Source organism: Podarcis vaucheri (assembly GCF_965113315.1).
Source record: "Podarcis vaucheri genome assembly, chromosome: 15".
NCBI lineage: Eukaryota > Metazoa > Chordata > Lepidosauria > Squamata > Lacertidae > Podarcis > Podarcis vaucheri.
Window position 1 is genome coordinate 8,225,395 of NC_138753.1, and position 24,498 is coordinate 8,249,892.

At 43.7% G+C, this 24,498-nt stretch overlaps 1 protein-coding gene across 44 annotated transcripts in view; it reads right to left on the reverse strand.

Moving 5' to 3' along the window:
• MSI2 (musashi RNA binding protein 2) overlaps positions 1-24,498 on the reverse strand; it is a 410,358-nt gene that overhangs the window by 89,264 nt on the left and 296,596 nt on the right. For all 44 annotated transcript variants that reach the window (XR_014214082.1, XR_014214083.1, XR_014214084.1 and 41 more), the window contains one exon: positions 15,938-16,020. Coding sequence is in view for 41 of the 44 variants with exons in the window: in XM_082201257.1 (XP_082057383.1) it covers positions 15,938-16,020 (83 nt within the window). In the remaining 3 variants the exon portion in view is untranslated. The remainder of the gene's footprint in view (positions 1-15,937; positions 16,021-24,498) is intronic.

A 24,498-nucleotide genomic window follows, 5' to 3' on the forward strand; every position in this document is an offset into this window, starting at 1 on the left:
CTGAAGTCCGTAAGTTAAGCTATATTAACTTTTAGAGTGTTTCTAAGTGGTTACTTCTTTGTGAAATAAACATGCAGCTATAGCTGTTTTGTTGTACAAGAACCAGGCTTATTTTCATTCCAAATGCTATTATGTTTATCATTTCTAATGCAATTGCCAAACAGAGAATGACTGCAACAGAAACCTGTTGATAATACCTGTGACACCAAAAAGAAGTACTGCAACTCTACCACCCAGGACTACATTGGTTAGAGTTATTTGCTGAATGAGTAGTCCGCTGCTTAAACACTTATAAGCATGAGCATTCGTGTAGACATACAAAACAATACACAGTGTACCACCAGCAAGGTTAACTTATCTCCACACACAAATTCCTGACAGCAGTAACTTCCTACTGTCTCTCCTACTGTTGTTTTGATTGATTAGCTCATCCTTTCAAAACACTTCATTGTTCTAGAGAAATCAAAGGCTAGTTGCCAACACAACCTTATTGCAAAGCAATTCAGCGGTAACTTTCTACAAGCAAATATTGCCAACAGATTGGGTTTGTGAGGAAGAAAATTCCTATTTGTGCTGGCGTTGGGATTCTGTACAATGTACCAATAAAGGGTTATTCCTGGTACCTTTGGAAGCTTAATACCATTTTCATCACGTTGCAAGTGTCTGGCTATTAATAACCTTTGAAGAGTGCATAAGGCCAACGATGGCCAAAAGTAAATGGCAGGGCACAAGGTCAAACTAAGAACTATTTCTAGCTGCTGAATCCAGGTGGGATGCTTGGAGGGAAAAGGTGCTTTGATGTGAGCCAGGGAACAGACCAGGAGCAAGGAAGTGTTCTGGCAATTAGGTGCAAACTAGAAAATTTAGAGCATCCAATCTTAGGCTTGCCACCACATGTGAAAGAGACAGAGTAGAAAAGGTATGTCTGATTTTCACCTCACTTTTCACTTAGACCACCATTTAGGACCAAATTAGGCAAGTGTGATTGCATTTCAGGTATCTGGTTTGTTATACAGAAGGCATGGTGGAGGGGTGTGTGTGATCAGGACCAGGACTGAAGCATTAAGCAGTTTATAAGGGATTTTAGTTAGAACTCTAGTGAAAGGAAACAGCTACGCCCCCACCCCACCCCACCCCAGCCCAGCAGTCTCAATTCTGACCATTGCCTTCTCCAGCACGGCTGATATTTAACGAACAAAAGAAGATATGAAATGCAATCATGAAATTCACATATTATCTAGGTTTGACTCCTGGTAATAAACTTGCCAAAATATGTAGTTCCTTCTCTGTAGCCCTGCAAAGTTTATCATAAATATCCTCAGCATACGTACCCCCTGCCTTCCCCATCCACTTCCTAATATATGAACTGAAAGCTACTGAGGTTCAAGTGAAATGAAGTCATTGAATCATATTGGAGAAAGCAGAGGAGTCCTGTCAGGGACAACTTTGAGTTGGGGCAAAATCTGCCCCCCCCATCATCTCAAGAAACAGATAGCACTAAACCAGTCTTAACCTGCATGGTTGCACCACTTCATTTGCACAGTCCCATCCTGGGTTTGGTATTGAAGAGAACAAGTGAGACCTACAACAAGAGGTCACAGCAGGGGTGGACACCACCACTTGCCTGTCCATCAGCTGACATCAGTGGATGACAACAGCTGATGACCAGGGGTGCTTCTGTTCTTGCTGGGTGCTGCTTTGCCAAGATGTCCCCCAAAGCCAGCAGGATTGAAACCTCTGCTCATAAGCTGGTGCTGTTTCATAAGCACAATTCCTGCAAAGCAAACCCCCCAACCCACAGCTCCCTTATCAGTCATCTGATGTCATCATGACACCAGATGGTTGACAGAAAATGGCCCTGACCCCATCAAAGTTGGCCAACGGGGGTGGGATGATAAATAAGAATAAGAATAATTTGGGTTTCCCCAGCCACTCTGGGCAGCTCCCAACAGAATACTAAAGACACAATAAAAGATCAAACATTTAAAACTTCCCTAAACAGGGCTGCTTTCAGGTGTCTTCTAAAAAATCAGAGGGCATTCCACAGGGTGGGCACCACTACTGAGAAGGCCCTCTGCCTGCCCCCCCCCCCGCCACATACAATCAGCATTCTGTGGCTAGTGGGCCTGTTCAGTCCTCATTGGGCTGTTTTTGGGGAGGGGGGATTGCCCCTTAGCATACTCCCCTAAATATTTTTCTACTTCTGCAAGTCTTGGGGTTCCTGCAGGCAGCCTGATAACTCCCTCTGGTTTCTCAGTAGTGCCATTTTGGCCATGCAGTCTTCATAACACAGCACCTGAACTCACCACCGGGCAAAAACATCCAAATTTGCCAAATATCTCAAAGGATCTCTTATCCCGCAGAGATCATTTTTTTCTTTCGGCACTGTTTGCACACGAACTCTGCCATCAGAGCGAGGAAGGAAAGGTGGGCGGTACTTTGGAGGTGCAAAACAGGTAATTACACGAGACAGAACTGGCAATGTAGGATAATGCTGCTAACTGGCTCTATTTCTAATAGCCCTATCAGTAACAGTGCATCCATTGTCTTATGGTAACCAACCGTCTGTTCCTAGGCAACCCGATCAGCGAAAATTTCAGGTTTGTACAATTTTCATTTAGGTAACGTAAAGGTTAACTGACTGTAAATGGGATTATTTTAAACAAAACCACCCACCCTTTCTCTCTCTCTCTCTCTCTCTCTCTCTCTCTCTCTCTCTCTCTCTCCCTCCCTCCCTCCCTCTCTCTCTTCCCACCCCACCCTAACCCACCACCCTGCTGCAAAACCTCACGGCATATCTTATTTATTCAGCTTGCAACATTTCACAGAGCAACAAAGCTTCTATTCTGCCAGCAAACTGTCAAAATACCGGTTTCGTGCAAACTGCTCTGCCACAACCCTTGGTATGTCAGAAAAGAACCACCTCCAAGTTCCACCAATGGACATGCCATGCAAAGGTAATGCGAACAAGGTGAGCTTACTCTGCTGGGTGGGAAGAGAGCCAATTGGGAGGGAAAATAAGGGAGTGGGAAGGAGGAAGCCACAATGGCCCATCGAGTCAAAGGGCCTGCAGAAGCTAGAGAGGCACACTCTGTCAGGAGAACTAGGGGTGCTGGGAGGCTACACCCCCTGCCTCTTAGGAAGAATACTATGGAATATAAGAGTACAGGAACTTGCTTTGTACTCAGCCAGACCCCTGGTCCAGCTAGCTCAGTACTGACTACACTGATAGGCATCAGTTCTCTAGGGTTTCAGGCAGCGGTCTATCCCAGCCCTTCCTGGAGATGACAGGGATTGCACATGCGACCTATTGCATACAAGGGAGATGCTCTACCACTGACCTTCACCCCTTCCCCAAACAGAGGTGATTCCTTCACAACAGATGGCAAGAGGGAGACATGGCTCCTTTTGTCAGCTAATGAAGCAGCTGTCCCAATGCTTGCTTTCCTCTTCCCTCCTCATTCCAGTGCTTAGAACATTTTAGGTGCTTTAGAAGTACTTAAATGAATAAATAATCAGCAACCACCCAGCAGCTGGCCCCATAATGTTGGTTCCTGCAGGTAGCAATAGGTGTTGGGTGGCCTAGTAAATGCCTCAGGTGACAGCGGGTCCATTCAGCTACCCGAGAGACGCCTGTCATCTGTGAATATGGGCACCGGCATGTGCAGGCTAACTTATGGCAGAAAAACATACATATCTTTGTTGGGGACAAAGTGGTCAGATATTGACTGGGATCAAATCTGTACTCACGACATGAATCTCTCCCTCTCCTTGTCTAAACAATCTCACAATGTCATCATGAGAATTTAAAGAGGGAGTAGGAAATAGTGGGAACCATTTGTGCTGTCCTGCACTACTTGGAGAAAAGCCAAGACAACTTTTACAAGTACTTCAGTTAAGTAGGTCTGGTTTATACCAAACACACCAGGCTCTTCTCCAGGTCTTAACAGGACCTTAGAAAAGAGCACTCTTTTTGGGTGGGTGTCACCCCCTCATTGTCATCTGTGTGTGTGTCTCCTTGTATGAGAGAGCACCAGACTTTTCCCTTATAAAAGAAACACAATGCATGGCAAAGGTTCCTTTTGACATAAGCTTTTTTTGTTTCTATCACAATGCTCTAGGGCAATGTTTGTGGAGGGGACAAAATGGCAGATGCCACAAAAACATGGTGACCCTCAATATTTTCTCCAGCAAGGCCCAGAATTTTAGCCAAGGGGCCCAAGGCCTGGCAGGCACCAGGGTAGCTGCTCAAGGATGCCCTGTGTCAGCGGCTGGCCTGACCAATTCAAGGCTAGCGACGTCCTATCTGGAAACCAGAAGCTAAACTTTTGCAAAACACACTTTCTGTTTATTGTTTTAAACTGAGAATACTAAGCCCTAGTCAGCTGAAGTTGTTTTCTTCAAAGCAAATTATGCTGGAGTGATCAGCAGAGGTGTATCCATTAACACCTGAGCTGTATTACTTTTGCACCTGCCCACTGCTTGTATGCCATGGGGTCATCAGTTACATCTCCTAACCATGTCTATTTCAAGTCACTCAGATCAATATACAGTGGTACCTCGGTTTACGAACTTTATTCGTTCCGGAGGTCTGTTCTTAAACCGAAACCATTCTTAAACCGAGGCGTGCTTTCCCTAATGAAGCCTCCTGCCACTGGTGCCCTTCCACTGTTCGGCTTCCGTTCGTAGACCGAGGTAAAGTTTGCTAACGGGAACACTACTTCCAGTTTTGCGGAGTTCTTATACCGAATAGTATGTAAACAGGGCTGTTCTTAAACCGAGGTACCATTGTAAAAAGAACCAAGCCAGCTTACACGGACCATTAAAAGTGACAATGAAGCTTGGATTAGTACTGTTAAAACAATAAGCTAAATAATTAGCTTCTGCAATAGAACTGAGTTGAAACAAAAGGAAACCTACCTTTTAAGCCAGATTTGCAAAAAAAGAACTCTATATAGTTATTTTTCAATTTATATCCCACCTTTCAACAGAAGCATCCTCAACTCTCAGCAGACAGTCTAATTAAACATATTTTCTGTGTGTTACAAACTGCCCATGACTCTGTATCTATGGCTCTCCTCCAAGTTCAGCCCCCCCCCCCAACTTTCTGGGTGAACGTTGAGGTGCTAGTTGTGCCTTGTAAAGCTCATCTGGTAAAGACTACTGCCTCCTCCATAACTCAGCTAAGCAGTATCCTTCCTGCCTCAAATCTGAATAGTGGATACACATGCTTGCTTAAGCATTGTTTGGAGGCAGCCCAAACACATTTATTTGAGAAGGAATAGTTTAGCAGCTGATTTATATTTTTGGGGGGTGGGGGCTACAGCATGTACAGTGGTACCTCGGGTTACATACGCTTCAGGTTACCGATGCGGCTAACCCAGAAATAGTGCTTCAAGTTAAGAACTTTGCTTCAGGATAAGAACAGAAATAGTGCTCCGGCGGCGCAGCGGCAGCAGGAGGTCCCATTAGCTAAAGTGGTGCTTCAGGTTAAGAACAGTTTCAGGTTAAGTGCAGACCTCCGGAACGAATTAAGTACTTAACCCGAGGTATCACTGTAATGTATTAATGGATATGATCAGATAATTAGAAACATTTTGACAGACTAAAAAGGTGAACTGATTAATACAGCAGTAGAGCTTTAATTTTTTTTAAAAAAATATTTTTTTATGGATGTACTTAAATTGAAGATTGCAAATGTTGTGTTAGAAGAGACATTCCTTTCTGGGTGAAAAACTGAGAACGTCTCTTCCAAAAGGATATGGGCTGCAACACATAACAAAGAAAGTATGCTTTTTAGTAATTTTCTTCTGACGTGCACACCCCCCCAGCTTTAATCAATCTACAACTCATAGCAAAACTACATAGAATCATGGTTTATAGAGCTACGTTTTCCTTTGCAGTACCGGGAACCAACCCAGAGCAGTAAGTAATCATTCTTTTAAAAAATACAAAAAATGCATACTATTCTATATCTGCTAACAAATGCAGAGGGAGTCATTCCTACACCAGGGAGCATCAGGAAAAGTAATAGAAGCAAGCCTGTTACATCCTGTAACCAAACATTCTGCCACGATGAAATTCATATATTGTAATGAAAATTATGCAGAATTACTTGCTTTTGCATTATTCGGCATAACTTGCAATAACTGGGTTTGTTCAGGAATCCATTTTTTCCTTGTTAAAGAAATAGATGAGAAAACAGAGATAGGGCAGGCAGTGGTGGAGGCAGTAGGAAGTAGCAGTCACTGAAAGATCAGCTACCCTCACAAAGCCCATCTGCATCTACCTTGCCTGATGCAACTCATTTCTCTGGCATAGGTCCCCTTGGCTTCCTGACACACATTTTGAAACATCTCTCTAGAGCTGGGCACTATAAACTTTTTATATTAATGGCTTTTAAAATTTGACAGTGGAGTCAAGTATCCAAGTTTCAGGCAGCTTTTTTTTTTTGCATTTCCCAAAGGATCTGACTAATTTTATTTACAGCTTAATGCACTGTTGCTTTTCTTGTTTGCTATTTGTTTAATAGAGCTTTTGAAAATATAATAATAATAATAATAATAATAATAATAATAATAATAATAATAATAATAATTACAAGTTTCAGCATTTGTGGAAGCGAGCCCAGTTTTATCTCTCTGGCCCACTTAAACTCTCCTGGAGTACCACCAAGTGAATCATGGAGAAGTGCAGTGCAATTCTAAGCATGTTTACTCGTGAGTAAATCCCAGTGGGTTCAAGTAGGCATGTATGTTTAGGATTGCAACCGACAGCTGATATCCTGCTCTCCCACTAGGCGCTTGCAACACACTGACTTCAGTTGGATAAATGACGGTTGCAGCCAAACATTATGAGCACTGTGCCTGGTGTTCTAGTGCTTTTCTCATATTTATTGCCCCATTATCATTTCATACAGCTCATGTTATTTAACCATACTGCTTTCGTTAAAAACAAGGGAGGGGATTAGGCTATAATGTGAAGATTAACAAAGATAAAACTCTCGTGGGAAGCGGACTGTGTTACTCCTAATAGGACACCTCCAAACAGCTGCACTCTACATTGCTTACCATCCCCTGCTAACTACACCGGGGGCGACGGGCGACGACACTCACATAGGTTTCATTTCTATACACAGCCAAAATGATTCCTCATGTTTGGCAGTATCAGTTGAAAGCACTAAGCAAACTCAACTGAAGATACACAGAGCACATCTCACAAAACGTGGCCATGTGAGTTCTCCCTGTTCAGCATTCCAGCTAATCCGACATGCCCATCTCTATGATACCCCATTACATTCTTTCTCTCCCTCATCTGTGAATACTCAATGGACACTAGAGATACTCAATTCTCACTGAGTTGTTCTGGGGATATTTGCTCCTTCAATGTTTCCCCCCCTAAACAATGTTTGTACTTCTGAAAATCTGCACTCACCTGAGCATACTATGACTTTCCCTTTGTGTGCTGGAGTGCTCTTTGGGCTACATAAGCAATGGGAAAGAGGTGGATCTTAGTATGCAGGATGAAAATATGTAATGCCTTCCCAGCTGACACTTATAGGAAGGCAGTGTCCCCAAGATGAGGAAGGAGGGAGGTCAACATTTGTGAGCTAGTTTGCAAAAGCAACGCCCCACTCCCTTGTACTGACTACCTACCCCACTCACAGAGGTCATCAATTGAAGCCCTGCTATTTAGTTGTCCGCCACAAGAAGAGGCTGGCCAGTTACACACTGTAAAAAAATGAAGATCTGCATCACAGAAAGAGGACACCAATTTGCATATTGGAATTCATATGTATGGATGTAAGCTTAAAATCAATTACTACAATTTAAATAGAAATGCAATGCATCTCCCCATAGTGAGGAAGACACCAGGTGCCAGCTCAGTCTGCTGATCAGGTGCTACTATCTGGTGATGAGCAAGTTCACCTGCTCTCCTCTTCTTCTTTTTAGGGTTCCTTATCTTTAAACCAGATGCCGACTGAATGGCCCTAGGATAAATGCCACTTTGAAACAGAGGGCTGTCCTCTTGTCAAATAGAGTTGCCCCCATAGGATGGGCACAAGACAGAGCATTTTCAGTGGTGGGGCTGATGTTCCAGGTGGGCTCATTTTGTCTTACAGAGGCCTACTGGGTAATGGCAGCTTCATTTCAGAGGGGGCTTGAGATTCAGTAGCAGCTGCTGGTCGCTTCTGGGTTTTGTTTTGTTTTTGTTAGTCTGTTTTTATTGCTTTAATCTGACTGTGCATTTGTTGCTGCTACTTATTGGCTGATGTCATTAAGTTTTTGTTTTTTGTAGAGCCACTTTGTGCACCTGCTTGCATCAAAGCACCAGGAGGAAAAGTATCGTAAATAAATAAAAAATAATGAAAGCAAAGAGCCCTCTGGTCTTGCAAACCGTTCCCCAAGGGTTTTATTTTACAGGATCTGCTATTTATACCTTTATCCAATTAACCGGGATGTCTTGGGCTGGAAGGTGCAGGCCGCACACAACCAAACGCACACCCACACCCGGTGCTCAAGCATAAGCACTTAAGTGTTGCCAACTGGTAAGTTTCTGGTTCAAATGGACTGCAGTGATGGAAGCTTCCTCATAGTATCCACGAATGCCAGTATAGATTTATTTGGGGAGGGGTCCACAGGTAGAGCACACGTTTTGCATGCAAGTCTCCAGTTCAATGCCCAGCATCTCCACATAGGAGTGGGAGACCAGTCAGGGCAGACAGGACTGAGCTAGACACAGCAATGGTGTGCCTCAATATAACGCAGCTTCCAGTTGTTCCACGGCATTCCTGGGTCCCTAAGCTAGCAACCTAGATAGGCAGCTTGCAGGGGGAAAAACAAGTAGAAATGCAGAGAGAAAAAAGTTGGGAGAGGAAAGTTGCCTCCCTCCCTCCCACCACTGTGTCTATTCACAAATTCCTGGAAGTGTCAATGTGTACACGTAACTTTCTAAGAGCACAAACACTGGAAATAAGAGCATCTGAAACATGCTGGATGCTGCTGCTTCCTCTTCCCGTCCTCATTACGTGCATTTTGTTAGCCTGCTAATGAATTCTCCTGCCCCCTACAACTCCCCCCAAACACTGACTCAATTAAGTCAGTGCATGTTCTGAAGGAAATATGCACATGGGCAAATGTGTGCGCGCGCCTTGGTTGTGATGGGTGCAGAGAGGAGATGAAGAAGGCTGGATTTCCAGTGTGCCCTCTTCTTGAGTGGCTGGTAGACCTAGCAAGTGTGACTAACAATGAGAGCTACAAACAGCCTCTCCAGGTTTAGAAACAGACTATCCTGTGGGGAGTTAAAGACGGCTATTGCCTTCATGTGCATTCAGTGTGGAAAACAAGGTGTGGTATCAGCTGGACCTTCGACCTGATCCTTCAGGATTCTTCTGCAGTTCTTAGGGATTCTGCATCACCTCCTGGCTGCTGGAATCTTTAGTGGGGAAACTTTTTAAGCCCCACATTTTAAAGAGCGCCTCAACAACAGAGTAGGTGATGTTGGTGGAAAGGGACGTGGAGAAGCGAGGGCCAAGCTGAGAATAAACCAGTTGGAAGGCAACACTCCATGGTTTTGCAGGCTGCCTTTTACTGCTGCCCTGAATTATCCTGCAGGAAAAGTCTCCCCCTTCACTACGCACACAAAGTATCTCGCACGCTGTTTCTATTTTTGAAACACCTCCGTTTCGTAGGTAAGTTATTTTTAGGGTGCCTGTTGTGTTTTCTTTGATGCCTGGCAAGAACCTTTTCACTCCCACACCAATAGTGGGTTTCACGTTCAGCGCCTCGCTAGCATTTGCTTGCTACTTTCATGCTGCCTGTTTAATACGCCATTTGACATTCTAGCTTTATAAATGGTGACAAAAGTGGCGCAGAGACTCTAAAATTAGCTCCTCCGTGAAAAGGAGGCTGGAAATAGGTCCACCAACACAGTAGTGGAATTCAACTCTTTCCCTCCCTCCCCATCACCACTTCAGGGAACAATAAATATTGTGGAGACACTGAGAGAGATTTCAGAATGATGAGGCTCAACTTAGAAGTCTAAAAAGGAAAGTGTCCTTTGAGGATGGATTTTTTTCGTTGCCACGGTTGCTAAGCATTCTCCAGTCAGCGATAAGACAATAGTCTGGCTGCTGCCTCTGGCCAGCTGTGCCAGCTTCTCTTCCCACATGCTGGGTTGAGAACTCCTCTACTGGCTGAGCAATCCATTTGCAGGCATTCTTCCTGAAGGGATGAGTCAACCCCATGCCTGGATCACACATCATGACCTCCCGGAAGGCAGATACTGAGATGAGTTTTCCACAGGTGGGAGGGAAAGGGACGGGACTCTGGACGCACAACATTTTCATGGAGGTTACACTCACACAGCAGGGCACACCAGTGCGTAGAACGTTTAGCGTCAGTGAGATCTTATTTATTTTACATATTTATTTAAATATTTATACAGGGCCTGAACTCGTTGATATTGGGGGAGGCACTCTTTCAGGGTCCCAAGCCATTTAAGGCTTTGTATACTAATGCTAGCACCTTACATTGGGCCTGATAGCTCACTGGGAGTCAGTGCGGTGCTTTCAGGAAAACAAAATTTTCTAAAGGCGTTCATTCAACAAGAAGTATAAAAAGCATGAGACCTACCCCACCCCACTAAAAGATGAACACCCCAAACAAGTCATAAATCATATTGAAGTAATCTAAAATAAAGTCCGAAAGCCTAGGTATTACAGAAATGTCTCAGCCCAAGCGCCAGAAGAGGGGGATGCTGGTGCCAGGCATTCGGGCAAAGGAAATTGGGACAGGGTGGCTGGAGGAGGAGGGCAGGGGCAGCAAGAGCCGGAGGGCGGGACCTGCTGCAGTGGTGGGACCCAGCACCGGAGAGCGTCAGCAACATGTCTTGCCTGCCGCCCAGCCCAGCCATACCCGGCACCCACTTCCTATTTTCTATGAAGCTGTACAGGAAGAGAAGGGCAGCAATTGGGTGAGAAGCAGGGTAGGAGAGGCCAGGGGCACCATAGAGCTTGGAACAGTTAGAGAGATCTTAATTGGGAGTTAATTCCCTGTGGTGCTATTGGGGGGCAGGGCAGTGAGGCACCACAGAAATACAAAAGAATAGAGATCTCTTAATCTGGGACTTTCTGTGATAGAGGCAGAAGCCATGATTACTGAAGTGTGATAGGTATTGTTCCAGCAAAATAGCGACAATTGGAGGGTATGAGGAAAGCATCCCACAAATGAGGAGCCTCTAAATGAAGTTTAGGCAAACTAATGGAGGATGGTATATATGTATTGAGGGCTAATAGTCATAATGACTATATGGAACCTTCTGGTTCAGAGGCAGAATAGCAGCAGCAGAGGAGCAACAACAACAACAGGCCCTGCTTATGGGCTTAATGGAGGCACCAAATTGGCAATCCCTGATCCAGCTCCTCCTCCTCACTTGCACAGGTCAAACCTTGCTGAAGGCAGGGAGTGGGAAGGAAACTGGTGCTAGGTGAGCTTTTTGTTTAGAATGGGGTTAGGTCTTTGGGCTCTTTTTTTTTAGCCCCTACACTGAGGAAAAGGAGGTAATCAGGAAAGGCTAGTGACAACGACTGGGTCTCTACCAGACTCCTTGTCCTAATTTTCACTGTGAATTTTCAAGAGGAGAAAACATTTCCACTGACTCTTAGGAATGCTGCATCCCACAGAGAAGGGGAACACAGGTGTGCTAAGGTGCGCTAACTCATTTCAGTTTATGCAGATTAAATATCTACCCATTGATAGAAGTGGAGGCTGAGCTGGGAGGAGGCAAAGCAACTGTGGGGCAGAAAGAAACAGCCAGGCCACAGATGGTGACTCTTCTTCCTGCCCCAAGACATCAATCCCCATTGCTGAGTCATTCAGATGCACATTTGTGAGGAAGTCTGAAACAGCTGTGACATTCACCCCAAAGGAACAGATCAGTTTAAATGTCTCTGGCTACAGGTAGATTCTCGTGCCGTTTTCTGCCAGGCCGCACAGAAGCTGACATCTCTCACACTGTCATCTTCCACCCCTCACATCCCAGCAACTCAAATCCCATTTCCTGGCTCTACAAGGACCAGCATCCATATCAATACAGCTAAGAAAACAAGGAAGATTCTGAAATGGAATTCCATCACTTGGAACTGCTAAGGCCCCTTATGGGCACAATTGGCTTTGCCTTGTCTGCTGCATGGTGGTCTCCCTTGTGAGGGCAACACTCACAGCTCTAATATGGGTGTTATAAAGCACTTTAGGCTGCAGTGACTTGAGACTAAGGTGTATTTTGCTTCCCACATGAACCTGCCTGGGCATTATGGTCTTCTCGTTCACTACTAGGCAAGAATTCAAAGCATTACTATTAATATATAAAGCCCTTAATGGCTTGGGACCAGTTTGCTTCAAAGATCACATAGGTGCCAATCACTTCAATCTGCAGAACTTGTATTTCTACACATGCCATGCAACTTTGAGTCTGCATTTGTAAGGAATCATTCCTTTAGTGTAACGGCATGTGTACTTTGGAATTTCCTGCCTATTGGTACCAGGCAGACACCATCACTGCATTCTTGTGTATACTTGCTAAAAACTTTTCTGTTTCAATAGGCCTGGGAAGACACCTGATTTGGTGTCTCAGGCATTCAAAACAACCAGACAAGCAGGATATACTGTAAATTCTTTTAACAGGCACACATTTCTTTTGTTCTAGTTCTGTCCCTCTAGTCACACAGCTTTTGTAGGTTTTGGGAGAAAACACAAAAACCTGCCAAATGTGTTTACCACAGACCAAAGTGGGATGAATGGAAGCAACAGCAATGCCTCTGTAGAAAAACAAAAAAAAAAGCACAAACAGTTTTTGGTCTTCTCAGTGGTATTCCTGAGTTCAACCCAAAATTGGCTGTTTTAACTTTTCCCACAATGTCCCTGTCTGCATAGCTTTTTCTGACTAATAAATATGCCAGAAAAATAATCTGGGTATTCCGGCAGCAGAACCTGAGGGCCTTTTTTTTTTTTTAAAAAAAAGCAGGACATCCTATGCAGCCTGCATATTTAATAAAAGAGAAGGAAGAGGTTTCTTTTTAAAAATAATAATAATACAGGCTGAATTTGTTTCTATCCATATTATTAAGTCTCACTGGAGGTTATAGGGGGAAAATTAGTCTGTGGCAAGAAAATATAAATGAAGAACCCTGTCAGTCATCTGGGAAGAGCAAATATAAATGAAGAACCTGTCAGTCATCTAAGAAGAGCAGCTCAAGCTCAGTCTGTGAGCGTGAATGGAAGCCTCTGCTTCAGGATCACCTCCTTTTGTAGCCACCCTTTTAAAGTCCAGTCTTGACATCTCAACACAGAGCATAAAAGAGGACCTGTTATTTTCATTTCAGATGCATATTGTGCCGAGAGGAACAATGTGAGGGATATTATTTCAGAGCCCTGGGAAAAATTAGCAAGTCAAATATTGAATCAGCCTCTAGCATATGCTAAGGAGATTGCTTTGATCTTATCCAGCCTAAAAGCCCCATTATTGAATTTAAAGTCTGTGAACACATATCAGACCAATATATAAAGCCTATCTGAATATAGGTTTGAGAAGCAGAAGATGTTTTGACAAAAGGGGAGGGGGAGAATCTTTTAGCTGAAAATATCAGTTACTGCATTGATTAAAATACAGGTGCCCTATTCTGGATTTGTTTCTAATAATCCAAGCCAAATGGCTTTACTGAGGGCGCAGTCCATTTCCAAGGCAAAAGCAGAGAGAAAGAGAAAAGGAGGGGAGCGGGTCCTATCCCTAAGACTAGGAGAGAGAGAAACTTTTAAAGAAAGAGTTTAAGTTATGAAGTAATAATGCAGGGAGCTGGGGTGGGGTGGGGGGAACACCAAGGTTAGGCTGAGAAATAATGACTAGTTCAAAGTCACCCAATGAGCTGTGTGTCTGAGTGCAGGATTCAAACCCAAGACTGCCAGGTCTATATTCAGCACTCTAACCTGGCTTGGGCTGATGGCAGTTGGGTGTCCGAAACATCTAGAGGGCATAAGGGGAAGGCTGCTGTCACCAAGTACATACACTGCACTGGCCATTTGAGATACATTTAGGTATTTCTCTTCAGTGAATCTTGCAGGAGACTTTTTACTGTGTGCTTTCCAAACAAGTGGTCTGACCGTCCTCAGGTCAATTTACAGAGAAGACAAAGGCCTCTCAGGACTGTTACTACTTCAGAAAGCATGTGTGGAACACAAACTGCTCCTGCAAACAACACAACCTGTATCTGAAAAGTCCTGATCCTGAAAGAGCTTTTAGTTACACAGAGAAGGTCAAATACTTTGCTCTCTAATTCTAGAATGCACAGTAAAACATAAGCGAAAGAGAGAGAGAAATGGGTATTAGATTTGAGAAGTGTGAGGACGCTCAATTTTAAGTCATCCTTTAATAAGCAGGATAAAATGTACACTCAGGTAAATTGGCAAAATTGCCCTAGCAGAAGATTTATTTCATTTTACAGCCTTGCCGGATCCCAATAATTCAGCACTGCTGGCTGCATCACAGACACCATGTCAGCTTCACTGGACCTAAGCAGCAACCAGTTCTCTAGATCAGAGTGGTCCAACACACGACCCTTAATAGCTTTTTTGGCAGCCCTCAGCAGCATCTGACACCCCCTCCCCGCAGTCCTTGAACTGCTTTCTAAAGGGTAAGCAAGGCACTGGGCTTTGGGAAGGAGGAGTTGAGGGCTCTGATAGGGTCCTAGAGACATCTTGCCTCTACCCCCAAACCTAGTTAGCACTTTCCCAGCTTTGGGAAGGAGGTGGGAGGGGTCTAAGACATTTGCCAGAGTCTTATGCCTCCTTCCCAAAGCTTGGCACCTTGCTTAGCCGGCTTTGGAAAGGCAGTGTGAGGGCTGGGGGCATCAAATTTTGGCCTTGCCTCCCCCCCCCAATAACAAGGCAGTGTTCAGCCCACAGGTTCCATGTTGTAGTACTCTTGCATCCTACTTAGTATGAAAAGTTGGGGAGCCCTGCTCTTTAAGATGCTTTAAGTTCACAGAACTGTGGGGCCCTGGATCCTAATGTTTACTATCAATACTGCATAGCCTTCTTCATTTCACAGGTGAAAAATAACAATGCTCTTGTGTATGTATGCCACTCCTACTGCTCAGTTCTCACACAAAGAACTGCTGCCTGGAGGTTCTTCCGCTCTTACAAATTGCTGGTATTGTTCCACCCACTGACACCCTGTTCATATAACATCGAGCACAGTCTTGTCTACTTGGCTGGTAGTCCCCCAGGGTTCAGGCAGAGCGTCTTTCCCATCAACAGAGCGTCTTTCCCATCAACAGTTTCTGGGGTCTTAACCAAGCAGGTGCTCTACCCGCTCAGCTTAGGATCCCTTCCATGGCTATTTGCCCCTCCTCAACAGTCTCTTCTGGACTGACTTTAGAAGCAAGGCAGGGTAGTTATGCTCACTGTGAAACAGACTGTTTTTCCCCTTTTTAAAATCTCAGTAAAATTATGCTTAATCTCACAGTGAAGTCAGTACTTCATTGCAGAATAGCTGCCATTCAAAAACACATTAATCAGCATTTGCTCTTCGGAACAGTAAATCTGTAAAGGTAAAAGAGAAGCCACTGCACACGCAAGCAACGTTATTTAAAAGAACCCCAGCATCTCCTGAAAAGGCAAAACAGAAACACTGATTTATCAAGGGCCTGTACCAGAAAAACAAAGACACCTCCTAGTATATAGTGACAGTTGGGGCCTTAAATACTTCTGTGCAGGCCTAATAGTAAGTGAAAGTTTCCGATCAAGCATGCTCAGAGACACCATTGATTTGTGAATAAATGTCACAACAACCCCCTCAAGGACAACTGAGAGACACCCCACCATGCCTATGAAAAAGAGACAGATATTCCTCAAAAACAGATGCACCCGCTGGGGAAACTTACCATTTTATTATTGATTTCATGAAAATGGATTTCACAGACTTTTTCCACCACATCTTCATTCTCAAAAGTTACAAAGCCAAATCCTATTTTTAAAAAGAAAGAAAGGAATATTAATCACGGTAAAAATACGTTTACCTTTTTTTCGGCTGCTTACAAAACAAATGACTTTAAGTCACCTTGGTTAGATCACCACACAAATATGCATTCAAAAACCAAAGTGTGTTTCATCAAACCTTTAAAGAAAAACTCTTGAAGATTAATATGGATTAAATCAACATGGGACTGCTAGAGCTGAAAACAAGGGCTATGTCTATATTTTTTTCTCCACGCTCTTTCTATACATTTAAATAGACAGTTGCTTTTCTGGAGAAGGGTACATGACATAAAAAGGACATAAATCTCAGCTGCACACGATAGCTTCTGAGGAATAATTGTCCTTATATTCTTTCCCACCTGTCCATGAAGCCCTATTGGCTTCAGGTAGAGTTAAACCCTACGGGACTCTTCCTATTATGGATGTCTCATTAAGCAGCAAGGGGCGGGTGGGGAAGGGTCAGTAGTACAAAAGGAATAATCATGAATCATCAGCCACACACTGCCAGTAAGAGGGCAAACGTATCAATGCTTCTGCAAACACACTGCAGTACATTTGCCTCCTGGAAAACAAGGGAGGGGGAAATCCAACCGCCTGTTACTGATCAGGGTTAAAAGAGACCAGCTTTGCTCTCCCCAGAAAGCAGGCAGTATAATAAGCACTCCTTGGATCTCTGCAGGTCCCAGGCTGTCCTTTCCGCTCATTGCGGCAGTTCAGCCCTACGGGTCAGCCAAGATCCAGAGGTGGTTATTTGTCTCTTTTCTTCCTGAATTACTTCCTCTAATACCTCATCAGGATATCCTGAGGCCTTGAAGGAACTATGAAAGTTGCAGGCCTCTCATCTGATCACTCATCTGTTCTGCACTGCCACTTCAAACGCAGCTTCTGATTCAGGCCAGTTTAAGGTCGTTTGATGCCTGCTGTCTGCCCGTCAGCTATACGCTGTGTTTACCCTGTCAGGTCTTCACCATCCCAGGCAAAACCAAGCTGAAGATTTTTGGCAGCATGCTCCAGCACCACATAATGATTCCCACACATATCTTTTCGGGGGAGCGGGTGGCGAAGGGGGTGGGGGGAGAGGAATCTACCGTCACGTTTCTGGCATCCGCTCAATGGACGAATAAATATAGAAACCCATTAAAATAAAGTGACAGCTCCCTGAGTGAACCTATAGAACAGAACCCGATTCCCAAAATAGTGACACAAGAGACTTGGCAGCTTCTAAGAGGATAGAAATTCAACACACAACAACAGACACAGAAGGCTTTTGCTCCAGGCAGCAGCCACAGGCTTGGGAAATAAAACTCCAGCTATGGCGATACGATCCACATAATTCGTGCTACGCACACAAGCCAGCTGCAGGTGGCAAAGTAAACAGATCACATATGCTGAACCCGTGTGTGGGATTTGGAATGAAGGTATGTAAATGTATAGAATTGACAAATTGTCCCTTTGCAGTTTGTAAAACTTGGCAGTCATGTTTATGCGGGAAGACTGTAAGGAAGCTGACACCGTCTGCAGCCAATTGCCCCCAAATCACGAGAAGGGACCTAAAACAGTCAGTGACATACAGAAGGTAGACAAGACGACTTTGGGTCCAGAGTTCCAGGTCTGAATGCTTAACTCTGCTATAGGATCACTCAGACTCACATTCCATAGGGACTGACTAGATTCTTCTGGGAAGCCCACAAACAGGGAATGAAGGCAAGAGCCCTCTCCCATTGTTGGGTCTCCAGCAGCTGATCAGTGAGGAACTTTGGTCAACTTGGGGCTTCTCTCTCCCTGAATTCCCAACTGGTAAAATAAAATACAAACATTCATCATCTGCATTAGGAGGATATTGCAAGGACATCTGGGGCAAAGGCTGTAAGCTAGTGTTGCAATTCTAAGCATACACGCTTTGGAATGAAGCCCACTGAAATGATTGGAACTTATTTTTGATTAAAGAGATTCAAGACTTTTCTGTAACTCAGTCACCTGTGTCAGGTCACCTGACAGCAAGGCTCTTCCTCCAGCAACACTTTTGTAAATGGGAAGGAAGCCAGTTGTGGTTTTCCTTTCAGCCACTGATGGTCTACAAACTGCTATAAAAGTTATGTCTCTAACTAACTAAAAATAATAGAATAAAATAAAACTGGGTTGGCATTTTAGCAGACTGATTTGCAATAAATACATTCCCTATTTACAAATCCATCATCCTCTTTCTCCTGACTCACCATTAGGAAGCTCAGGGGTAATAGCCAGGGTTTGTCCACTGTGTCCTCCCACCTATGGGGAATACAAACCCAAACACCCACACCCCCAATGTTTCTTCCCCTTAGGAGAATAAGAGAAAATCATAGCAATGTTTCTACATATGTAAAAATCACTCACAAACAGCAGCAATTGTAATACCAGCTCCATCCCCTATTCTCAGACCTATCTGCATGATTGCAACGTCCAGCACTATCTGACAAGCATCTGCAATAGTCTACTCAAATGGAGGGGCCTCCCTAACAACCAATCAACCCTCACTGCAGACAAAGTTGCTCATCTGTAAGGTGGCCTCTGACCACTTCAGTAGCACTCAGGAAAGAATGTGTTCTGTACTACTGACATTCGGAAGGGTTAGGGAGGGGAAAAACAACAACCAATGGAAAATTGAGTGTCCACCTCAGGAATCCAGTTTCAGGCTGACATACAATGGGAACCACTGAACCACTTTCAAAGATCCCTGTGACACAGATTTTCAGTTTCAGGCTTCTCTTTAGAATGAACCAAAACAAAACATCTGTGTTGCCTGGCCTATTTTCTCAGACTTGAAAAAACACCTTCTTTGAAGAAGACATTAGTACAGACAGGTACAGACAAGTACAGATCTCACTCTATTCAGGGAAAACAAGCATCATCAACAACAAAAGTTGTAAACAATCATTTTCAGCTTTTTAAAGATCAGCATCATTTCAAGCACATCTGGTTGCCTGGCTTGACAAGAGGGTGGAAACTAAACTTGATCTCATGAAAAGGTGTTCACTTATGGACTTCTGGAAGAACCACGACTCAAAAAGAACACGGACTGCTCTTTAATTATGTGATTGTTTTGCATTCTGGACCTGCAGCTTATCAGAGTTAATGTTTCATGGTTTAGGTTCAAGATGGGAAATCTGTGCCTTCCAGATGTTGCTGGACTACAACTTCCATCATCCCTGACCACTGGCCAAGCTGGTTGGAGCTGATGGGAGTTCAACAACATCTGGAGGGCCAGAGGTTCTCCCTCCAGGACGCAGGTGATCATGAATGCAACACAGCTCATTCCTTAGACTCTGCCGTCCTCTCTCCTTTGCACACTTTAGAAGAAACCACAGTTCTATATACCTCACTAGGTTGTCAACATTTCAAAATATACACTGGAAGCTACTGTATGTAAAATAGCTGGCAATGTGTGTGTCTGGTGTGCAATCATGGGCATACTGTACATGGGCACTAGAGAAAAAAGATGCCTATTTGTCACCACAGATTTAGCTTCCCTGGAGAGGACAAGTCGGACAATTCACATTAAAATAAATTTAAATGGGCACTTTCAAAAGGCAAAGGCAAGGAGAGTATTTACCAGGCTCAGGGGCTAGAACATTGGGTCTGTGGTCAGTAAACATATAGAAACTTGATCCTGCTTTGCACACTGTGTGAGGTGCAGAGATTGAGGAGAACACATTGGTCACACTTCTGAAGCTGTGCACTTGGCTAATAGACCGAACTGGTTCTGAGCAAAGGCAGCACTTGTGAGACAGCAACTTCTAAATGCTGCTCCTAAAATGTAGCTTATTATAGGTTACACAGCATGTGAGCCGCTCTCAGCTACCCAGCCATAGTCCTGAACAATCTGTGTCTATTACTAAAATGCAACACAACAGTCTTAAAGGCTACACAGTGATCTCTTTCTGTTTCTATTTGTGGGAGCCCTTTAGGTAAATGGAAGACACAGTCTCTCCCCCTCAAGAGCACAGAGCAAGCTTGCTGTACTTCTAAATGGAGAAGCGTAAAAAATAATTAAAAAGCAAATCAATCCAATAAAAAAATAGATGGACTAAGATGCTGGTGTTTCAAACACCCACACAATACAGATCCAAAGCTTAGCATGGACAGTCTGCACCTGAAAGGCTGTATGTACAGTAGCTACTTGGCAAGATGTGGACAAAAGAAATTGCCTTGGTAGTTCGGGGGAAAGGTCCAGAATCGTCTTCACAACAGTGGTTAACCAGGTGCCTTTAGGAAGCTGAGCAGCAGAAAATATTGGTCATAGTTTGCTGCTAACGTCTGGCAGTCCATGGTGTATTGCCTCTGGGAATGGAGGTTCCATCATGCCAGATGTATGAACTGGCCAATACATGGTGGGTGTCGTCCAGCAACATCTGGAAGATGACAGGTTCCCCACCCAAACCTAAACCATGGAGCACTGGCTGATAATGCACAGCATCCGGTTGAGTGATTGACTGAATTTCCATGCCACTTTCCATTCCCGTGAATCCCAAAGCGGTTTACACACCATAAATAACAATAACATAATAAAACATCACAAGTACAACGTAAATCATATAATTAATGAAACATCAATCTATTAAACCATCTATTAAACACTATTAGCATACCAGCGACTAAGGCTAAACATCACAATTACAGTGCAAGTCCCATTATATAATTAACAAATCAATAAAGCTTTTATAATCTATAAACCAATATTGACAAAAACAGCAACAAAAATAAGCTAAACACTATTACATTCAGACACACAAACACCATCCCCCCCCCAAATGAATAAGCTTTCACTCTGATTAGCCTCTTCAGTTCATTAAAATACACATACACATCCACCATACAGGACTAGTCCACATTACAGTTGACTTAAAACCATTTCTCCATTCTCCTCACATATACTCAGAGCAGTATTCAAAGCCTAAGTTTGAGGTAGCTGTCCCACCCCACTCCCACCTACCACCCCACTCCCTCCAGGCACAGGTCCACTCCCCAAAGCACTGTGTATGACCCCCTCCTCTTCCCCACAGAGCTCTCCCTGTGGAAACGCCCCCCCCCCCAAGCTGAATTGGAGCAAACAGCATTTCAGGTTCACCACAGATTGCCAAAGAGTGGGCTTCTGCAAGGAAAGCCCTATGTGGGGGGGGGGTGCTCAGGCACAGAGCTCCAAAGCTTGGATCGTGTCCAGAAAGTGCAGAGGAAAGACAAGTGCAGACAAGCCCTCAGTCTCTCCTTGCTAGTTGCCCACCTCTGCTGAGGCTTCCCCATTCTGTGCTGACCGCAGGATAAAATCCATCGGAGTTCACAAGGGACACTGGCATTGGACAGACACCAAGGAGAGGAAGAGCTGGAGGGGTGGGGGGCAGAGAAGGGGCCCCTACAGGGGCTTTTTGCATGATCTTTTTTATGTTCATAGGTCCAACTTGCAAAACAGACACATAAGGAGCAGAAGATTTTCTTTTTGAGTCTTTGCTCTTTCATAATCCCATTCCTTTGGCTTGTCTCCCCTGCATGCAAGGCCCATATATGTGCCCTGTGCAGGAGAGCTTTCTGGCAATCTATCAATAACATTTAACCTGAAATGAAGCTTTATTAAAATTTCCACAAAGAATTGGCTGATTCAAGGTCCCCACATCTCTCAGTATTTAAAATGCAACCCAACTGAATAATTTCCCCCTAAAGTCCAGAATCTCTACACAGTTAACTTAATCTGAAAGGAAACATCATAAGTCAGGATGAGCTTAACTAGGGGGGGAAGGCATCTGTCCAGAATCTAAGAAACACAAGTACAATGTATGCCAAAAAATACCACACACCCAAAAAACGTATTTCCCTTTCTTCATGCTCCATTAGTCAAGGTAATGAATACACACTCATTTTTAAATTACTTCAAGTCTTAGAAATCTTTCTGGATTAAACAGACAATTGTTTCTTATGAGTGGTACAAAGAGTCAACAACAGAAAAACCCATTCCACCGAAAGTGTATGAGAAAGATTAACACAAAACAAAAGAGGCTGTTTAAAATGGTGACATAAATAGGAATCTGGTTGTCAAGGAGTGTGCATTTTTAAAATGAAATTATACTGCATCCTCCTGAATGAAGCTATTATTGGAAGCTAACAAGCTCTTTTTAAGAGATAAGCGGTTAACAGAGTCAAACAGGGTGGCTCCCCTCCCTCTTTATTCAAATGAAGAAAAACTGCATATACATTTGAATAATCTTTTTTGAGGAAAAAATAAAAGGAAATGTGGGGGGGGGGGATAATGAGGGTGGAAGCAAAGACAAAAAAGCTCCTAAAATGTGGTGATCTGAGCCAAGCGAAATCACTGAAGGAGAGACACAGGCAGAAATACATGGTCTGGAAGTTAAAAAAAAATGAAGCGGGGGAAAAGCAAATACAAGCAAAAACAATTCTGGAAATATATAAAAAGTCATCTCATTCAGAGGCAAGTCAATAGCCCCTGAGGGACACTGAAACTCAGTGAATCATCCAGGAAATTGACTGATGTACTCTGCACTATTTTAGCTGTTTATATTGCTTTATGATCCAAAGGAATTCAGCATCGGCCTCATTATCAGATCAAGTGCATGGCAACCTTCAGAGTCACCCTTTTAAAGGAGGATGAACTTGGGTCCAAGAGTGGGAACTTAAGTCCTCAAAGCACTCACTCCAGAGTCATCTCTTTTGACATCTCTGGGTTTATACTCCAGTGTAGTATCCCAATTCAGTGAAGCCTTGCGAGACTGCTTCGTTCACAGAGCCCGCAAATCTCTGCACATAGAAATAATAAGGTCATTGTACACAACGAGATTCACTTCTGATTAAGCATGCACAGGATTACTCTATGAGATGCACAAATCTGCCCACATTTTGGCCCCAGAACTGGGACCATCACGTTTTAATTTATTCACTGACTTGCTTAAACAGCCATCCTCACCCCCCAATTGGTAAAATAATACTACCACCAGAAATGACGGCCATTTGGTCAGCTGATTGGGGGGAGATTATGGTCCCTTCCCCACTCATGAAACAATCAATTTGATGATTTGGATGGAAGAGATTTGGATCAGGACATAGAGTTGGTTGTTTATTTTTTATTTTCTCTTTTTGCTGCTGCCACCAAAATTAGAGAGGTTTCAGGGCCAGAGCTGACACCCCAACTATAAAAAGTTTGCTGCTTTCCAGCACAGCTAAAAGGATTCCTTCCTGACCATGCCTCCTTTTCATGTTTGACCATAAAAACAGCACTTTTTTTCCCCTGGAAATCAACACTCACATACTGGAGATCATACATGTGTGGTGGGATCCATCAATATATAAGCACCCATCTGAAATGTCAACTTCAGTTTTCTCTGGAAAGGTTTTACGCATGTCTGGAAAAGCTGCTGCTGAGTCTATATTGCTGATCCCACAGCAAGACTTCCAACCTTGCTCCATTGTTAGCCACCGCACCTCCCACCCTTCCAGCCACCTTGACAGCACCAGGCAGTTAGAGAGGCGTGCCAATAAGAGATATACTGTTGAGGGCAGATGACTGAAACCACACATGATTAAAACAATTAAAGAAATTGGTAGAAGCCATAAATAAAGTTAACAAGGAATGCCAAAGGCGCCACACACCAATTGCTTGGAAAAATTATGTCTCTGCATGCTGAGTTTTGGTGGGCTTTTCCCACCCGTCTCAAAGACAGCTATATTTCATACTTGCATTGGCTGCTGGAGAGGCCTCGTATTAGGTTAGCAGAAATATGGCTCGGATGATACTACCGCCATGAAACACTGCAGTGAGTGGTTTGAACCTGGTGGGATTTATTTGTCTACACACTGGTAATTGAACCACATGCAGTATGGACGTCTATTCAGCTGTGTGAGAGCGGACACACACACACACACACACACACACAGCAACAGCATCATAGGGCCAAGCAAGACGTGGCATGGAAAATCCACTATAAGGCCACCAATGCTTTAAAAAAGTAAAAATAGAAACAGCATCTTAAAATATGTATTTTAAAAAAGCATTTAAATATTTTAATACTTTACTATGTATTTAAATCAGTCTTCACCAACCGGGTGCCCTCTGATGTTTTGGACTGCACTCCTAGCCAAACTGGCTGGGGGCTGATGGGAGTTGTAGTCCAGAACATCTGGAGAAGAACACGTTGGCAACGGCTGCTTTAAATTCTCATTAAAGTATTATTAGCAGCATGAGGAAAAGGATGAGTCAAATCTGGAAAGTGGTGCAAAGTTAACAATTCCATTCTATTCCACCTGTTCTATGGTAATGCATATGCTAACGTGTTAAAATACCCTAATCACAGCACCTGTGCTCCCACTAACTGTCCTGAATAGCTTTCAACTGATGGTGAAAAGTTCCCTGGTATTATTTGTGTAAGCACAAACCAACATGAGCCACTTATCCCAAAACGTACTGTTTAACTAACCTGGTCCTCTA